Below are 15,371 nucleotides of genomic sequence, written 5' to 3'. Positions count from 1 at the left end.
AGAGAATTCCCAACTTCACGTGATGGTGACGGTGGAAACGACTTCGTTCTACAGTACCAGAGGTCGAGTCGAATCTACACACAAGTGGCGATGCTATGGACTGCCTTTGCAACGGATGAGATGTCGTCGGCATATCATCTCAGGATACATTCTGGGATAAATCAGGAGTCTTCAATCTTCTATGAGGCGGGTGCAAGTAGCACTTGCATGGAAGTCACGGGATATTTTCTTGACAATGGGGTGGTGATCACGTTTCCTTCAGTTTCCTTCTCTAACCTTAAAGAGATTATCTCCGGCCAAAAACAGCCATGTAATGACAGTCTCAGACAGCCTAGTGGTGGTACATTGCATAAACAAAGGAGGCTCCAGGTCAAGCAAGCTGAATCACGTGCTAATTGCAATTTTTACTTTGGCAACGAAGAAACATTGGCACCTGTCAGCAACTCATCTGGCAGGAGTCAGGAACGTAATCGCGGACGCTCTTTCCAGGAACACTCCACTAGAATCAGAATGGTCCCTGGACATGAATTTATTCCAGTGGATTTGCAATCAAATTCCAGGCTTGCAAGTAGACTTATTCGCAACAGAATCCAACCACAAGCTACCGTGCTATGTGGCTCCCAACGTGGACCCTCTAGCCTATGCCACAGATGCGATGGCCATAAATTGGAACAACTGGCAGAAGAATTACCTATTCCCTCCGGTGAATCTCCTGATGAAGGTGTTGCACAAGCTACGTTCCTTCACAGGACAAGTAGCACTTGTGGCTCCCAACTGGCCCAAGAGCAACTGGTTTCCACTCCTCCTAGAGCTGAAGCTCCAACCCAAATGGATCCCTCGCCCAGAACTGATGCAGATAGTACAAACTCGAACTTTGTCAGCTTCCTCAAGGATTCTGCAAACCCTAACTTTATGGACTTCATGAAGTTTGCAGCCCAGGAAGATGTGAGTATTGATCCGTGTAACATCATGTTCATAGAATCAGACAAAAGAGACTCAACGCTCAGACAATATGATTCGGCTGTTAAAAAGTTAGCCGAATTCCTAAAGGAATCAGATACACATAAAATGACCACAAATCTGGCAATCTCGTTCTTTAGAACTCTATTTGAGAAAGGCCTAGCCGCCAGTACTATTACAACAATCAAATCAGCCTTGAAGAAAATCTTTCAAGTTGGTTTCAATATAAATTTGTCAGATGCATACTTCTCCTCCATTCCGAGAGCATGTGCACGCCTAAGACCAACTGCCCGCCCACAAAAGGTCACTTGGTTCTTGAATGATGTACTTAAATTGGCATCAGACACTATTAATGAATCATGCTCATATATAACTCTTCTAAGGAAGACTTTATTTTTAACGGCTATGGCTTCAGGTGCCAGAATATCTGAAATTTCGGCTCTCTCACGAAATCCAGACCACATAGATTTCCTCCCGTCAGGGGAAGTACTACTATCCCTAGACCAGAGCTTCCTGGCAAAGAATGAGGACCCACAAAATAGGTGGTCTCCTTGGAAAATCGTTCCCTTGACACAGGAAACATCACTATGCCCTGTCATTACTCTTAAGTCCTTTTTAGCCAGGACCTCCGCAAGATCGTCTTAAGTCCTTTTTAGCCAGGACCTCTGCAAGATTGTCAGGTCCTCTTTTTATTAGAGAAAAGGGTGGCACAATCTCTATCAAAGGTATTAGACAGCAAATACTTTACTTTATAAAACAAGCCAACCCGGATTCATTCCCACATTTCCATGACATCTGGGCGGTGGCTACATCAATTAATTTTTTCCAAAATATGAATTTTGAGGATCTGAAGAAATACACGGGTTGGAAATCACCAGTAGTTTTCAAGCGCCAAAATGTTAAAATTTGGAAGCCCTTAAATTCCCAGCAATTGCTGCAGGGAGCATAGTCTCCCCCGAATAACAATTTCCAAACCTTCCTCTGCCCCCTCCCCCCCACCTTTCTTTTTACTCTCTCCTTTCTACCTGCCTCACTCGTACTCTCCACGATACCTCTCTCCTCGATGTTGAGAGGACCTGGGCGTCAGTGGCGGCTCGTAGCTAAAATTAGTGGAGGTGCTACTCCAGAAAACATTTAGCCTGTTTTAATATTGTGTGAAAGGAAACGAACAGACATAAAAAGAAAATTTATTCAAAAACCTAATTGTTACATTCAGGCTTTATTTGGGCTGTGAAAACAAGAAAAATACTATTTTATACGATGTTTCTGGGATTTTACACCATATATGATAATTAAAATTGAGCACAAGCCATCACTGATCAATAATATTTTAAAATCATCCCTGGCAAATTGAAAAACACTATCGAAAATAAGAGCGACGCAAGAACACTCACCCATTCACAACAACAGCTGAGACAAGACTGCGTCAGCGGCAGTCCATGCTCTCCTTTCCACCGCGGGAAGCCCTCCCCCCTTTCTCCCCGCATTCGTATAATTATGTTGTGTTTAATGTAATTTGTATGGTTCTAGTGTGTTTGTATCACTGTGTGTAATGTTAAGTTCAGCATTCTGACGCAGTGATGAGTTTCTTCACATGCATGTACAAGTGTTTGTTTGTGTTATGACGTTATGTGTGGCTGGCGTCTGATAGGGGGGGCTGCAGTCTCACAGTCCCTATTGACGAGCCGCCACTGCTGGGCGTCATCCTACCCCTAATTCTGTACATAAAATATTGGTTCTGGATGGGTTTTTTATAGACCAGACTGTACATATTGCTGAAATGTAATCAATTCCTTACAGGATACCTTGTTAGTTGTACGTTATCCTTAAGTTATCTCTAATTCCAAGTCATAGGTTAAGTCTTAGAATAAGTATTAGTTAAGTAAGTTTGAGTTTAATTAGTTCTACTGTAATATTTTAAGTAAGTAAACTTATGTTTAAATAAACCTCAGTTTTCATTACTCCTCCTTGTAAGTTTACTTGTTATTCAGTAGGCTTGGATGGGTATTCTCTGGTAAATTTTAACCGGCGAATACAGGTCGACCCAGAAAAGAGATTTTGACGAAGGAAAAATCTATTTCTGGGGAGAGACCTGTGTCGCCCGGTGAACCCGACCCTTCTGATTGGCTTCCCTTCCCTTACACCTATCCAAGCCATAAAATGTATCTAAAAACAGTCAGGATTGCAGATGTCGCTCGGGTTGGGTATTAGCAGTAGTAGTACGGAGGCGGTGAGGGTGTTGCCGCTGGGTCGGCTCACCCCATATGAGGGTTCTTGAAAAGGAAATCTTTAAATGGCAGGAGACCTGTGAAGAGTGGCTTCCACACGCCCTGAACTTTATGCCCGACGCCCTTTGGGTGCTCGCGCGAGGGTTGTAACCTCTGCATACAATGCTAGCTTTTTTCTCTGGTATATTTAGAAACTATTTATACTAGAAAAGTGGACAGCAGGATCTTTTCACCGGGCGACACAGGTCTCTCCCCAGAAGTAGATTTTTCCTTCGTCAAAATCCCTTTATTAATCATTTTGCTCTATTTTATGTTCATCTGCTTTGGGAAATAAATAAGTGTATTTTTGTGTTAATGTGAGCTTATTAGCCTAGTGACTTGGTTGCAGATAGAGGGTGCCTGCTGCCAACAGGTAAGGGTTGTCAATTTGTGTAGTTTTGTCAAAAGGATCAAAGGTAGGCTTTTTTCACTTTACAGTATTTATAATAAAGTTATTACATTAAGACAGTAGTTTCCAACATTTTCTAATTCTCACCCCCCTTCATTGAATGGCACGTTCTCTGCGGCCCCCCTTCCTTAAATACTTTAGTTTTCACATTTGCAAAACGTTACCTTCGTTCTTTTATACTTTCTTAATATAGAATTTGAAACAGTCTATATATTTAGACAACTAAATTTCATATTTATATCTTAAATATTTTCTCAGTATTTTGAAATTCTGAATTCCATCATAATTTGGTTGTATTTAGAAAAAAAAAAAAGTTTTTTCTCGTTTGGTTGTTTATGGTTGTACATGTTTACGCAATAAGTACAACGTTAAAACCATACTTTCATCATTCTCTTTTGCTGTTTTTGAACTTATTTAACTAGAAGATGGGATAAAGTTAGGCTATTGTAATTTGGTCTCTCGTAAAATTTGATTATTGTAAGACGAATTATCATAACTCGTACACTATAGCTACCTGTACACTACATAAAACCTTATTATACATACTCAAGACACCCAAAGATCAAAGGTAGGCTTTTTTCACTTTACAGTATTTATAATACTACAATGTACTGCACAGTAAATTCTATAGTACTATACCGCATACTAGATATAATTTTACTTATTGCGCCATTGCGGGATTACGGCGTTCTTTGACTGGTCTAGGGCATTGTTAACGGGTCTAGTACTCTGAAAGAAGGTGTGCGGCGGCCGTAGACTTTAAAATCACTCAGCGTCGCCGGCCAGGAACAGAACCCCTCCGCTAACTAAGGGCCGCCTGTATATATATACACATAGTTGTTGTTGAAATAACCATTAACTAAGCAAATCTTTGCTACTAATAATGATTTACTGAAAGAAAGCAATGTTCCATTATTCATATCCATGGGGGCCCATTTAACCAGGTGCCATCCCCTTAAATCTGCCACTGTTGGAAATTCATGATGGTCACCCAGCTTCATCATTTTCCATTTATTTTCATCTGTCATTTCCTCCTGCACCTACATCCTCCACTTCATATTCAGTCTCGTCATTTAATGTACATTTTGAAAGTACAAGTAATTCCTCCACTTTCTTGTTGTTTCTCGCTTTTTGTCATACAGATATACATGTCCATCCTTCTTCATTCACTTTACTATTCCAAAACTTTTCTGTTTTCTGAGCTGATATTCTCAATTTACTTCCCTAACATTTTTTCTTTACACTGCAACTGGTTTCTTGGCCTATCTCTATTTCTAACATAAGCCTGTCCTCTTTCCATTGCCTCTTGCTCACTCAACAACCAAGTTATTCAGCTCTATCATGGGGTTTAACAAGCTCTGTTTTTTTCAACACATGCTAGCTTTATAATTTGTTCTTATTGGATCTTATATAAATTAGTATATACCTAAAATTAAGGGAAAAAATATGAGATGAAGTTTCTTTATTAAATAAAAATACATTATATGAGAGTTACTGCCAAATCATTCTTACACAGGAATAATCTGTATACACAAAATTCTTAAAAATTCATATTTATACTATTACATTTCATTTAATCTTGTACACCAAGATTAACTTCTCAAAGACGAATCACTGAGTAACATCTGGATACGCGACTGAATACTCTGATGTTGTGGCCCACAGGCAGCTAAAATCTCAGTTAGACTTGAAACACTACGCTGCTCTTGAGCTATTTTTGTAGCTTCTTCTAGAAGGCTGGAATATAATACATACATATACGGTTACTGTCACCCAAAAGCAATCTCAATGCATTATGATGTATAATTATACTGTATGTATATGCATTTCATCAAACCAATGGAATATAGTACTATTACATCTTAGAACACTGCATATATATCTTATAATGAAAACTTCAGAGGGACCACACTAAAACTTAGAAAACTGGCAAAACTGGTGTCTCAATGCAAAATGGTGCTATGATGTAAACATTTGGCACATGGACAAAAAACCATAATTTGATAAATTAGCTATTAATCATTGCTTTATTATAATCTACTTACCCACACTTGATGAGATAAGTAACCTTGTTCTCATCCTTTACTCTGACTGCATATTTCTGAGCTTCACTGATGTTGTTGTATTTCAAGCAAGCATCAACAAAAGGCTGCAAAGGATACAAAAAGCAAGTACATACAAGACATACAAAACTCAATCACAGAACTGCATTCAGGACTGAACTTTCTAGATCCATTAAGTCACATATAACAAAGTGGGATTGTTTAGTAATTATGGACCACAAAAAAAATTCATTTTTCAAATTTTAGTAGACATTTTTTATTGTGCTAATACCTTTGTTACGTTTCCTACTCTGCCACAGTTTTGGTCATACATTTCCATTTGTGGTGGTATTTGTTGGAGTTTTTCTGTGGCTCCAGTAACCAGCATTAAGGGGTAATTTCTTCTCCAGATAGTATAGTACATCTTTCTTACATTTTAATTTTCTCCAGATGGTATACATTTTTCTTACATTCATTTTATTGTTACGGCCTCAGCAGCACTTTTTATGTATTGGTATTCTATTTTATTTTTGAATGGTGCGAGTGACTGACTGACTGCTTTGTTTTTTTATTAACAATATTGGATATAACAAGACACGCCACCCTTCCTCCCATCTTTCACATCAAGAATAATCTGAATCACATTCAACAATAAACCTAATGGCTGAAGAAGCAAAAATTGACTGACTTGGGGATGAGAAAGTTGACCTAAGTTTAATGCAATTACTTAGAGCCAAGTTGTGTCGGGGATAAGAAAGCTTACCTAAGTTTAGTGTAATTACTTAGAGACAAGTTGTGTCAGATTTAATCAATTGCTTGCTACAGGCCCCATCCAACAAGGGCTTGAGAGGCTGAGGTACCTATTTTTTGGTACCCACAGTATAATTTTGCTTAATTTCATTCATGACAAATCATTTTTTTTCTTCCATCTACAATACTTTCATCTTTCCTAAGCAATGAGTGAAATATTTTCTTTCTGGATTAGTTTTTGCTATCTGGCTTACCTACATCTTTACCCGAGATTTCTTTCAAAATAATTTTCTCATTCTTGCCTTAGATAAACTCAAAGTAAATTGTATTACACATAGTACATGACATATATGAGGATAAATTATATATTTTTGAAGAAACAAAACAGAAAGATGACCTTAGTCAGAATCTAAAGTGTTAAAAAAAAGTTTATGGAAATACAACTCTAAAGTGCAGCATACAATTAAGAATAAAGTGGATACACTTTAAAAGACAAAAGTACCACATATGTAATTATTATTTTTTGCAACTATAAAAGCAAAAAAACCTTTCTGGGCTCAGTTCGTGTCGCTGCGTGAAATAATCCTTAAGTTCATTATTTCTAAGGTAAATGAAGCTAACATATACCAGAGAAAAACAAAATCAGGAAGATGTCAGAATAACTTGCTTGCTATCCGGGTGCTCCTCTAGTTGTCTGGGGGGGGGGGGGTGATTGTACGGCGGAGCTACATGCTCCACTTTCGTGTAACTTTACTAGTCTAAGTATAGGGCATCCTCTCCCGTTCTCCGGTGTGGTATACTACTCCTCAAAACTCATTATGGGTATATAAAAACATCTGGTTGAATCATACACACCCCTCCGGTGTACACCGGAGTTCCCAACCAGCGTCTTAGGTCATAGGCCTTCTTCCACAAGGAGTTCAGGGGTGTATTATGCCCAATAATTTTAGACTACTCCAGCATGCAACGGAGTATCACAGTAGCCCTGTGAGTGTATAACGTTGATACTTATGTATCTTTCCACTTACAGGCTAATATCTGTCAGGAGGCGAGGTGTAACGCCGTCCTCCAAGACCCTTGCGGGCATGAGGTCTGCAGGACTCCGTGCGCTACCCGCCACAACGAGATGGTAGTATGGCATCATGAGGCTTGTACCATTTGCTACAAGCCGGTGAGCCAGTTTTTGGACGGAGTAAGTATATATCGGTGTCAAGTTTGTTCCTTTCATGACATATATACTTTCACATATCTTAGCTTTAAGTTACTTATGGTCATATTCAATTTTGGTAATGATCCGTCCTCGGGGCTTCGTTGTAAGGACTACAATGACCCTCTTTTCCATGCTGCCGCCATTAAGGAAGTCGCGTCGGTTACCCTGAAGGCCTGGGTAGGTGGCTTCGGAAGGAACGCCGCCAAAGGACAGCCCTATATACTTGATAAGAAGCTGGCTGTCCAGATCTTCCCGGGCGGGAAGTCGACAGGGTATGTGGACCCCGCCGCGGCAGCTCCTACAATTGCTTCCATCCAACAGCAAGTGGAACAAGCCTTGATCGAGGGAGGAGGCCAAGACATCGTGGCAGAAGTAGCCACACTTGATCTTAATATAGAGCCAATGACGGTAGGTGCGGAGGATTTACTAGTTGAGGTAGGTTTGTTGGGCGCCCAAGGGCTTCCCTTGGTTGATTCTGGATCTTCATAACCTGTTCCTTCATCTTCTTCTTTTCAGGGCTTTCCGGGATCGGAGATCCCTGCTAGTACACCTGCTGCATCTGTGACCCCCAAGGTAAAGGGGCACAGGGAGCAGAAGACCTTTCAGAAGACGTCGTCCAAAAAGACGTCGTTGTCTTCTACTTCTCGTAAGCCTCCGGCTTCCCATCCCGGAGCAGAGAAAGTGAAGTCGTCTTCGTCTTCACATTCCAAAGGGTCAAGAGGCAAGTCCTCTAAGGAGAAGGCCCGTACTCCTGTCGAGTCTGTATCTTCTCCCGTTGCTGCCGGAACTCCTCCGGTGACTCTTGCCGGGGTCGTGGTACCTGGTACCTTCGATCCTGCTGCATTTTCGGCAGGAATGATGCAGCATGTAGGTGATTTGGTCGGGTCTCTCAGTACGAGAGTTGAGCAGATGTTTGCTCAACTCTCTACCACTCTTAACCAGTCGGGACAATCCATTCAGAACCTGACTGAACGAGTGTCCGACCAGGAGAATCGCCTAGCAGGCCTGAACCAGGCACCTCAGGCCGACATCCCAGTAGCAGGAGCTAGTCTTGCCCAGCTGCCGGACTATGACACCCTCCCTGCCTTCTCTATGAGTAATCCTTGGAGGGTAGCAGCTTATGCTCCCTTCAAGGACGGCATGATTTCCATTCCGGAATGTGGAACTCGAAGGATCGAGGACTTCGAGTTCCACCCAGCCGACTTACAGCCTCCTTTCATGGGATATGCGAGGCTGACGGAGACAGCCTTAAATATGGAAGATAAAATCCCAAGAGAAACGGTGTTGTATAGCCAGGACCACGCTCAGAGAGAGTGGTTGCATTGCTTGGAGGAATGGGACTGCACTAATACCAGACTCCAAGCATTCAAGAGCCCGTTTACTATCTTTGCCACAGAGGAGGAGGCACCACTCCCCTTTACGACGAAGATAGCAGAGGTCACAATGCAGGCGGGCATGAAGGATGAACCCCTTCCACAGCTAAGGGAATCGGACCCCACGTCCCCTCGCTTCCCTGCTTTTAGTGATTTGTGGGAGAACCTACCGGCCACTTTTAGGGTAGGTAAACTCAAACCGGACTGTGCCATGGAACAGTTCGGGGAGAGGTTACCCAGATTACCAGACAACCTCATTTAGGCGGAGTTTGAGGCAAGAACCAGGCTAGGCAGAACCCTCAACACCCTGGTTATGACTGAAGTGGCTGCTTTGACGTACGGCACTGAGCCTCTTTTTAAGCTCCTAGCCAAGTCGCAAACCCAGACAGTCCAAGCGGACTTGTACGGGTTTATAGTGGCAAGAAGGAACTGCCGGAAGCACATCCTTCAGGAAGCAACGATTCGGCACGAGCCGAACAAGTTGCTTTCCTCCAACATCTGGGGGGCGGACCTCTTCCTGGAATCGGCAGTTAATGAGGTCCAACACGAGGCGACGAGGCTTAACCAGAGCCTCAGAGCTCGTTGGGGTCTCTCGGCTAAGAGGAAACCTGAGAACTCTTCCTCCTCTAGCAAAAAGCTGAAGAAGACAAAGAGGTTCCAGCCATACCAGAAGCAGCAACAGCAACACTTCGTACAAGCTGTTCCGGTTGCTCAGACAGGACAATCGGCAGCACCAAAAGGACAGAACCAACCGATTCTCCTGCTGTCCCCACAAGGTCAGCCCTCGACCTCTTACGCTGTTTTCCCGGCATTCAACCAGGTGTTTGAAAGCCAAGCCTTCCAAACCTTCAACAGGTTTGCTTGGGGAAGCAGGGCTAGAGGGGCCTTTCGGCAACGAGGCGCAGGACAGGGGTAAGCACTTCCGTGGAGGACGCGGAGCTCATTCCGCACAACAGCAGTGAGATCTCCCGGGTAGGAGGGAGGCTGTTCCTCTTCCGGCACAGGTGGGGGTTCAGCAAATGGGCACAGAGCATTGTATCCAAAGGACTGATTGGAGTTGGATCAAAGGTCCCCCTCCACCCAAGTCATTCCTTCAGTTACCATCAAAGGAATTGGCAGATTACACAGAGGAGCTCCTTCAGAAAGAAGTAGTGTCGAGAGTAAAGCACTTAAAGTTTCAAGGACGCTTATTCAGCGTGCCAAAGAAAGGCTCATCAAAAAGAAGAATAATCTTAGACTTGTCCCGGCTAAACTTATTCATTCGTTGCGACAAGTTCAAAATGCTGACCATCTCGCAGGTGCGGACCTTACTTCCCCGTGGGGCCGTCACCACCTCTATCGATCTTACAGACGCATACTATCATATCCCAATAGCGAGACACTTTCGCCAATACCTAGGCTTCAAGCTGGGAGACCAGGCATTCTCTTTCAAAGTGATGCCCTTCGGGCTGAATGTAGCCCGCAGGGTATTCACGAAAATAGCGGAAGTAGTGGTAAAACAACTGAGATCACAAGGGATAATGGTAGTAGCGTACCACGACGATTGGCTGATTTGGGCGCCAACCATCGAGGAATGCCTCAGAGCCACAAACAAAGTCCTTCAATTTCTGGAGCACCTAGGGTTCCAAATAAACAGGACAAAGTCCAGGCTCACTCCGGAGTCGCGTTTCCAATGGCTCGGCATTCATTGGGACTTAACCTCTCACAATCTGTCAATTCCTGTGGACAAGAGGAAAGAAATAGCCAAGTCAGTAAGGCAATTCCTCAAGAACAACAAACGGGTCAAGGAGAAACCAAGAAAGGATCCTAGGTTCACTCCAGTTTGCGTCAGTTACAGATGTTCTGCTGAAAGCAAGACTCAAAGACATAAACCGAGTTTGGCGCTCAAGAGCAAATGCCAAATCTCGGGACAAGTTGTCAGTGATCCCGCAGATTCTTCGAAATCATCTCTGCCCATCCAAGTCAGTTCCTCTTCAATATCCTCCTCCGGCGTTGATCATCCACACAGACGCCTCGCTAAGCGGATGGGGAGGATACTCTCAGTTCAAAAAAGTTCAAGGAACTTGGTCACCTCAGTTCTGCCAGCTCCACATAAACGTATTGGAGGCTATGGCAGTATTTCTCACTCTGAAGAGGCTCCTTCCACCAAAGAATTCTCATATAAAACTGGTATTGGACAGCGCAGTAGTAGTACACTGCATCAACGGGAGGATCCAAACCAAAACATGTGAACCATGTTATGATAGCCATTTTCTCTCTGGCGAACAAGTACAAATGGCATCTATCCTCCACCCACCTGGCGGGAGTAAGGAACGTGATAGCAGACGCCTTGTCTCGATCAGTTCCTCTAGAATCAGAGTGGTCCCTGGACAACAGGTCGTTCCAGTGGATACGCCGGAGTGTCCCGGGTATCCAAGTAGATCTTTTCGCCTCCCAAGCGAACCACAAGCTCCCTTGCTATGTGGCCCCCAACCTGGACCCTTTGGCTTATGCCACAGACGCCTTGTCCATAGATTGGAATCAGTGGAAGAAGATATACATCTTTCCTCCAGTGAATCTTCTATTGAAAGTACTGAACAAACTCAGGACTTTCAAGGGACAAGTAGCCCTAGTAGCCCCCAACTGGCCAAAGAGCAACTGGTACCCTCTGCTTCTGGAATTGGGTCTTCGACCTCGACGGATTCCCAATCCCAGACTATCTCAGATAGTACAAATGAGGACTGTGTTCGCTTCCTCAGGAATTCTCAAAACCCTAACTTTATGGACTTCATGAAGTTTGCGGCTAAAAAAGATGCAGATATCAATCCCCAGAATATTCTTTTCTTAGAATCAGATAAGAGGGAATCAACTTTGAGACAGTATGATGCTGCTGTTAAGAAGTTAGCATCTTTCCTGAAGGAGACAAACACCACAACCATGACAGTAAATTCGGCTATATCCTTCTTCAGATCCTTATTCGAAAAAGGATTAGCAGCTAGCACTATTACCACTAATAAATCAGCTTTAAAGAAAATCTTTCAGCTGGGCTTTCAAATAGACTTAACAGACTCTTACTTTACGTCTATTCCCAAAGCTTGTGCTAGACTTAGACCTTCTGAAAGGCCTAGTTCAGTATCATGGTTTTTGAATGATGTCCTCAAACTGGCTTCGGATAATGACAACTCTTCTTGTTCATTCATAATGCTACTAAGAAAGACTCTATTCTTGCTAAGTTTGGCCTCAGGGGCCAGAATTTCAGAACTGTCGGCTCTATCCAGAGATGCGGGTCACAAAGAATTCCTCCCTTCAGGAGAAGTTTTACTGTCCCCGGATCGTAGTTTTCTAGCAAAAAATGAGGATTCTTTAGCGAGATGGGCCCCTTGGAAAGTCATCCCTCTCCCCCAAGACCCTCTAAAGTCCTTGGAATATTTAAAATTTCCAGCAGTGGCAGCGGGAAACATAGTTTCTCCTGACACTGCACAGTAGTCGTAGTTGAAGATCCAGATCTCCTTTCTACCTGCCTCAACTAATATTTCACCTAACCTACCATTATGCTCTATATAGTCCTTTAGCCTTAGCTGCTTATGATTATGATTATGGTGGTGTGTCCCTTATTTTTATTGCTAGGGGCACCCACAACATTATTGTAATTTATGAATTGTCCATTTGGTGCTGCTACCCTTATTTTTATGCTAGGGTAGCACACCTATTGATTTACTATAACTTTTAGAGAATAATTTTTATCTAGTGAGTAATTCCCCATGTAAACATTTAACTCACTACCCTAGATAAGTTATCATTACTATTATAAGTTTAATCTTAAGTTAACTATAAGTCCACTATTTTTATGATAAGTTAACTTTCTGTATGATAACTTGTAAGTTCTCAATATTATATTATTTGTTTTATTTCATAGTTTCATTGAGACCTTCCTCTTTGTTTTACAATCTTGTGCTATTTCTCTGGTACTATTTCACGCAGCGACACGGACTGAGCCCAGAAAAGGGATTTTGACGAAGGAAAAATATATATCTGGGCGAGGGTTCATGTCGCCCAGTGAAATCCCCCGTGTCCCGCCCTGCAGCCCAAGATTGGCATCTAACTACAAGGATGACCACCAGAGGCGCGGCAGTCGGCGTGGTGCGGGGCGTAGTAGTAGTAGTTGCCGTATCTGCCTATGGATCGGCCCTCTCAGGAAGGGGATTTTGGTGTAGGAGAGTTCTAAATGGCAAGAGGTTCGTGGTAGTGGTCTCACTCGCCCCAGATACCATACCGATACCCTCTTTTTATTTAGGGTGAGCGAGTCAGTTATTCTGACATCTCCCTGATTTTATTTTTCTCTGGTATATGTTAGCTTCATTTACCTTAGAAATAATGAACTTAAGGATCATTTCACTGGGCGACACGAACCCTCGCCCAGAAATAGATTTTTCCTTCGTCAAAATCCATTTTCTGAAAATTACTGTCACACTATCAAGGGGAAAAACAGCATAATAAAGGCTGAGTGTGTAAATTCACAAAACTACATGACATACGAGTCTAATTCATAGACTCTTAAAGTATTCTGTGCAATACTATTATTATATGATGAAGTTGTCCCTTACATTTATGTATATACTATTACATGCATTTTTAATATTGCCCAATGTGTTTTGTCATTTCCTTTTTCTTTTCAAGTTAACTGTCTTTGGTTCAAATGATTCATTTTAATTTATTGTGTTCCATTTTTCTCATTCAACTTTAGAAATTTGTACTGTGTAAATTCTTTTGTTACAATGTATAATCTACAGTTGGACTTTTTTTTATAGAAAGTGGAAATATTTTATATCATGATGTAAAATACAATACTAAAGTTAGCTACTTTAATGATAACTCACCTCAAATCCAATTGGGTTCTTCTTATTTTTTGAAAAGTTAGATAATTCCTCCCAGTGACAAGCCTGTGCATGAGCTAATACTCGAGACCACCAGTACCTGAAAATATTGAAAATATCAAGGAGCAATGGATTTCCCATCTTTTTTTCAACTATGCTATGAATATTTTGAACATATCTTCCCCAGCTGAAATTGCTATTCATTCAACTTTTTCTTCAACTGGTTAATGATCAGACATCCTCCTGTCATTTGTCACAACTACTTCCATCATTTAGTTCATTAGAAAACATCATGAAATTATAGTGCAATTCTTCAATCAGTATTTTTGTTTGAGCAACATTTAGTATTATTTAGTAAACTTTACCGAACATAACAAAAAAATAACAATACACTAAGACTTCACTCATGCAACCCTAACATGGAATAATTTTCAAATAAAAAGGGAAAAAAGCAAAGATCAGTGTACATAAAAAAACTTACCTTCTTTCAGGTATCTTGAACTCAACTCTGAGTCTCTCTGCCTCTTTGACTTGTCCATCTTTAATTAGCTGATGGATAGTATCATGCAAGGACATATTTACATATGGCTTCTGTTGACTGTCTTCCAATTTAACCTATGTAAATATTAATTAAAATTAATATACATCATCTACAACAATAATGAAAAGATTCTGTATGATAATGGAACTTTTTTGATCCAAAATATAAAAAAATTATTGTACATACTATACATACTGTGAAATGATCCTAGTTATACAAAATCACTTCTATATTTAAGGGGTTAGATACATGGCAAGTTCTTTTTTCAATCTTATGAACCTAAAGTTCATAACATCTAAGACCTTTGCATTTCCCTCTGGACTTTACCTTGCTACTCATACGCATCTCAAAATGATTGCTATGCATCCATTTTCATCACATGCCAAAACCATCTCAGTTTATGATCCAGTCTAATTACTAAATTCCTCCGCATGATGTGTAATATGGTCTTTCTCATACTCCAACAAGTTTGGCTGCGTAAAGAATAGAAAATCTCTTATGTGTATAATTTTACTGTGTTCACTAACTCGAGTACGGAGTTCTTAATTATCAATAGTACAATAATCTCCTTCCACTTTATCCAGGCTGTTGCTATAATTTTTCTTGACGATTTCATTCAGTATGCTGACCATGCAACACTTGTGGGCGTAGTAAAGTCTTCACTTATGAGAAATGAAGCTGCCCTAAGCCTCAATTGGGAAATATACGGGATCAGTGAATGGTGTAGTCGGTGGGGTATGAGGCTTAACTCCAGTAAAATGAAAACACTTTTGATTAGATCTCATACAGATTTCCCACCCCATCCTCCCCTTCAGGCGTATGTGCCTTTCTTTGCTGAATGAGTCTGAAGTTTTAACTATCTAAGTGTAACTTTTGGGTCACATCTTACTTTTGACAAACATCTAATGAAAATGTCAGCAAATGCTGCATGAGAGTTAGGTATTTTTCATAAGGCCTCATATATTC

At 41.5% G+C, this 15,371-nt stretch overlaps 1 protein-coding gene across 1 annotated transcript; it reads right to left on the bottom strand.

Moving 5' to 3' along the window:
- Positions 1-5,085: 5,085 nt before the first annotated feature.
- LOC135215291 (vacuolar protein sorting-associated protein 16 homolog) lies at positions 5,086-14,475 on the bottom strand. The gene is made up of 4 exons (XM_064249838.1): positions 14,346-14,475; positions 13,868-13,964; positions 5,682-5,785; positions 5,086-5,373 (listed from the first exon to the last, which is right to left on the bottom strand). Exons 1-4 carry the CDS (start codon positions 14,438-14,440, stop codon positions 5,229-5,231), a joined length of 441 nt encoding a protein of 146 aa, XP_064105908.1. The 5' UTR covers positions 14,441-14,475; the 3' UTR covers positions 5,086-5,228.
- Positions 14,476-15,371: the final 896 nt, after the last annotated feature.

This window comes from Macrobrachium nipponense, chromosome 5, assembly GCF_015104395.2.
Source record: "Macrobrachium nipponense isolate FS-2020 chromosome 5, ASM1510439v2, whole genome shotgun sequence".
Lineage (NCBI taxonomy): Eukaryota > Metazoa > Arthropoda > Malacostraca > Decapoda > Palaemonidae > Macrobrachium > Macrobrachium nipponense.
This window is presented reverse-complemented; position numbering and strand designations above follow the sequence as displayed.

Coding starts and splice junctions, on each gene's coding strand:
- LOC135215291 (XM_064249838.1), bottom strand. CDS start 14,440: ATGTCCTTGCATGATACTATCCATCAGCTAATTAAAGATGGACAAGTC. Junction 5,786..13,867: donor AGAACCCAATTGGATTTGAG/GTGAGTTATCAT, acceptor TATCCTTTGCAG/CCTTTTGTTGATGCTTGCTT. Junction 5,374..5,681: donor ACTTATCTCATCAAGTGTGG/GTAAGTAGATTA, acceptor ATTATATTCCAG/CCTTCTAGAAGAAGCTACAA.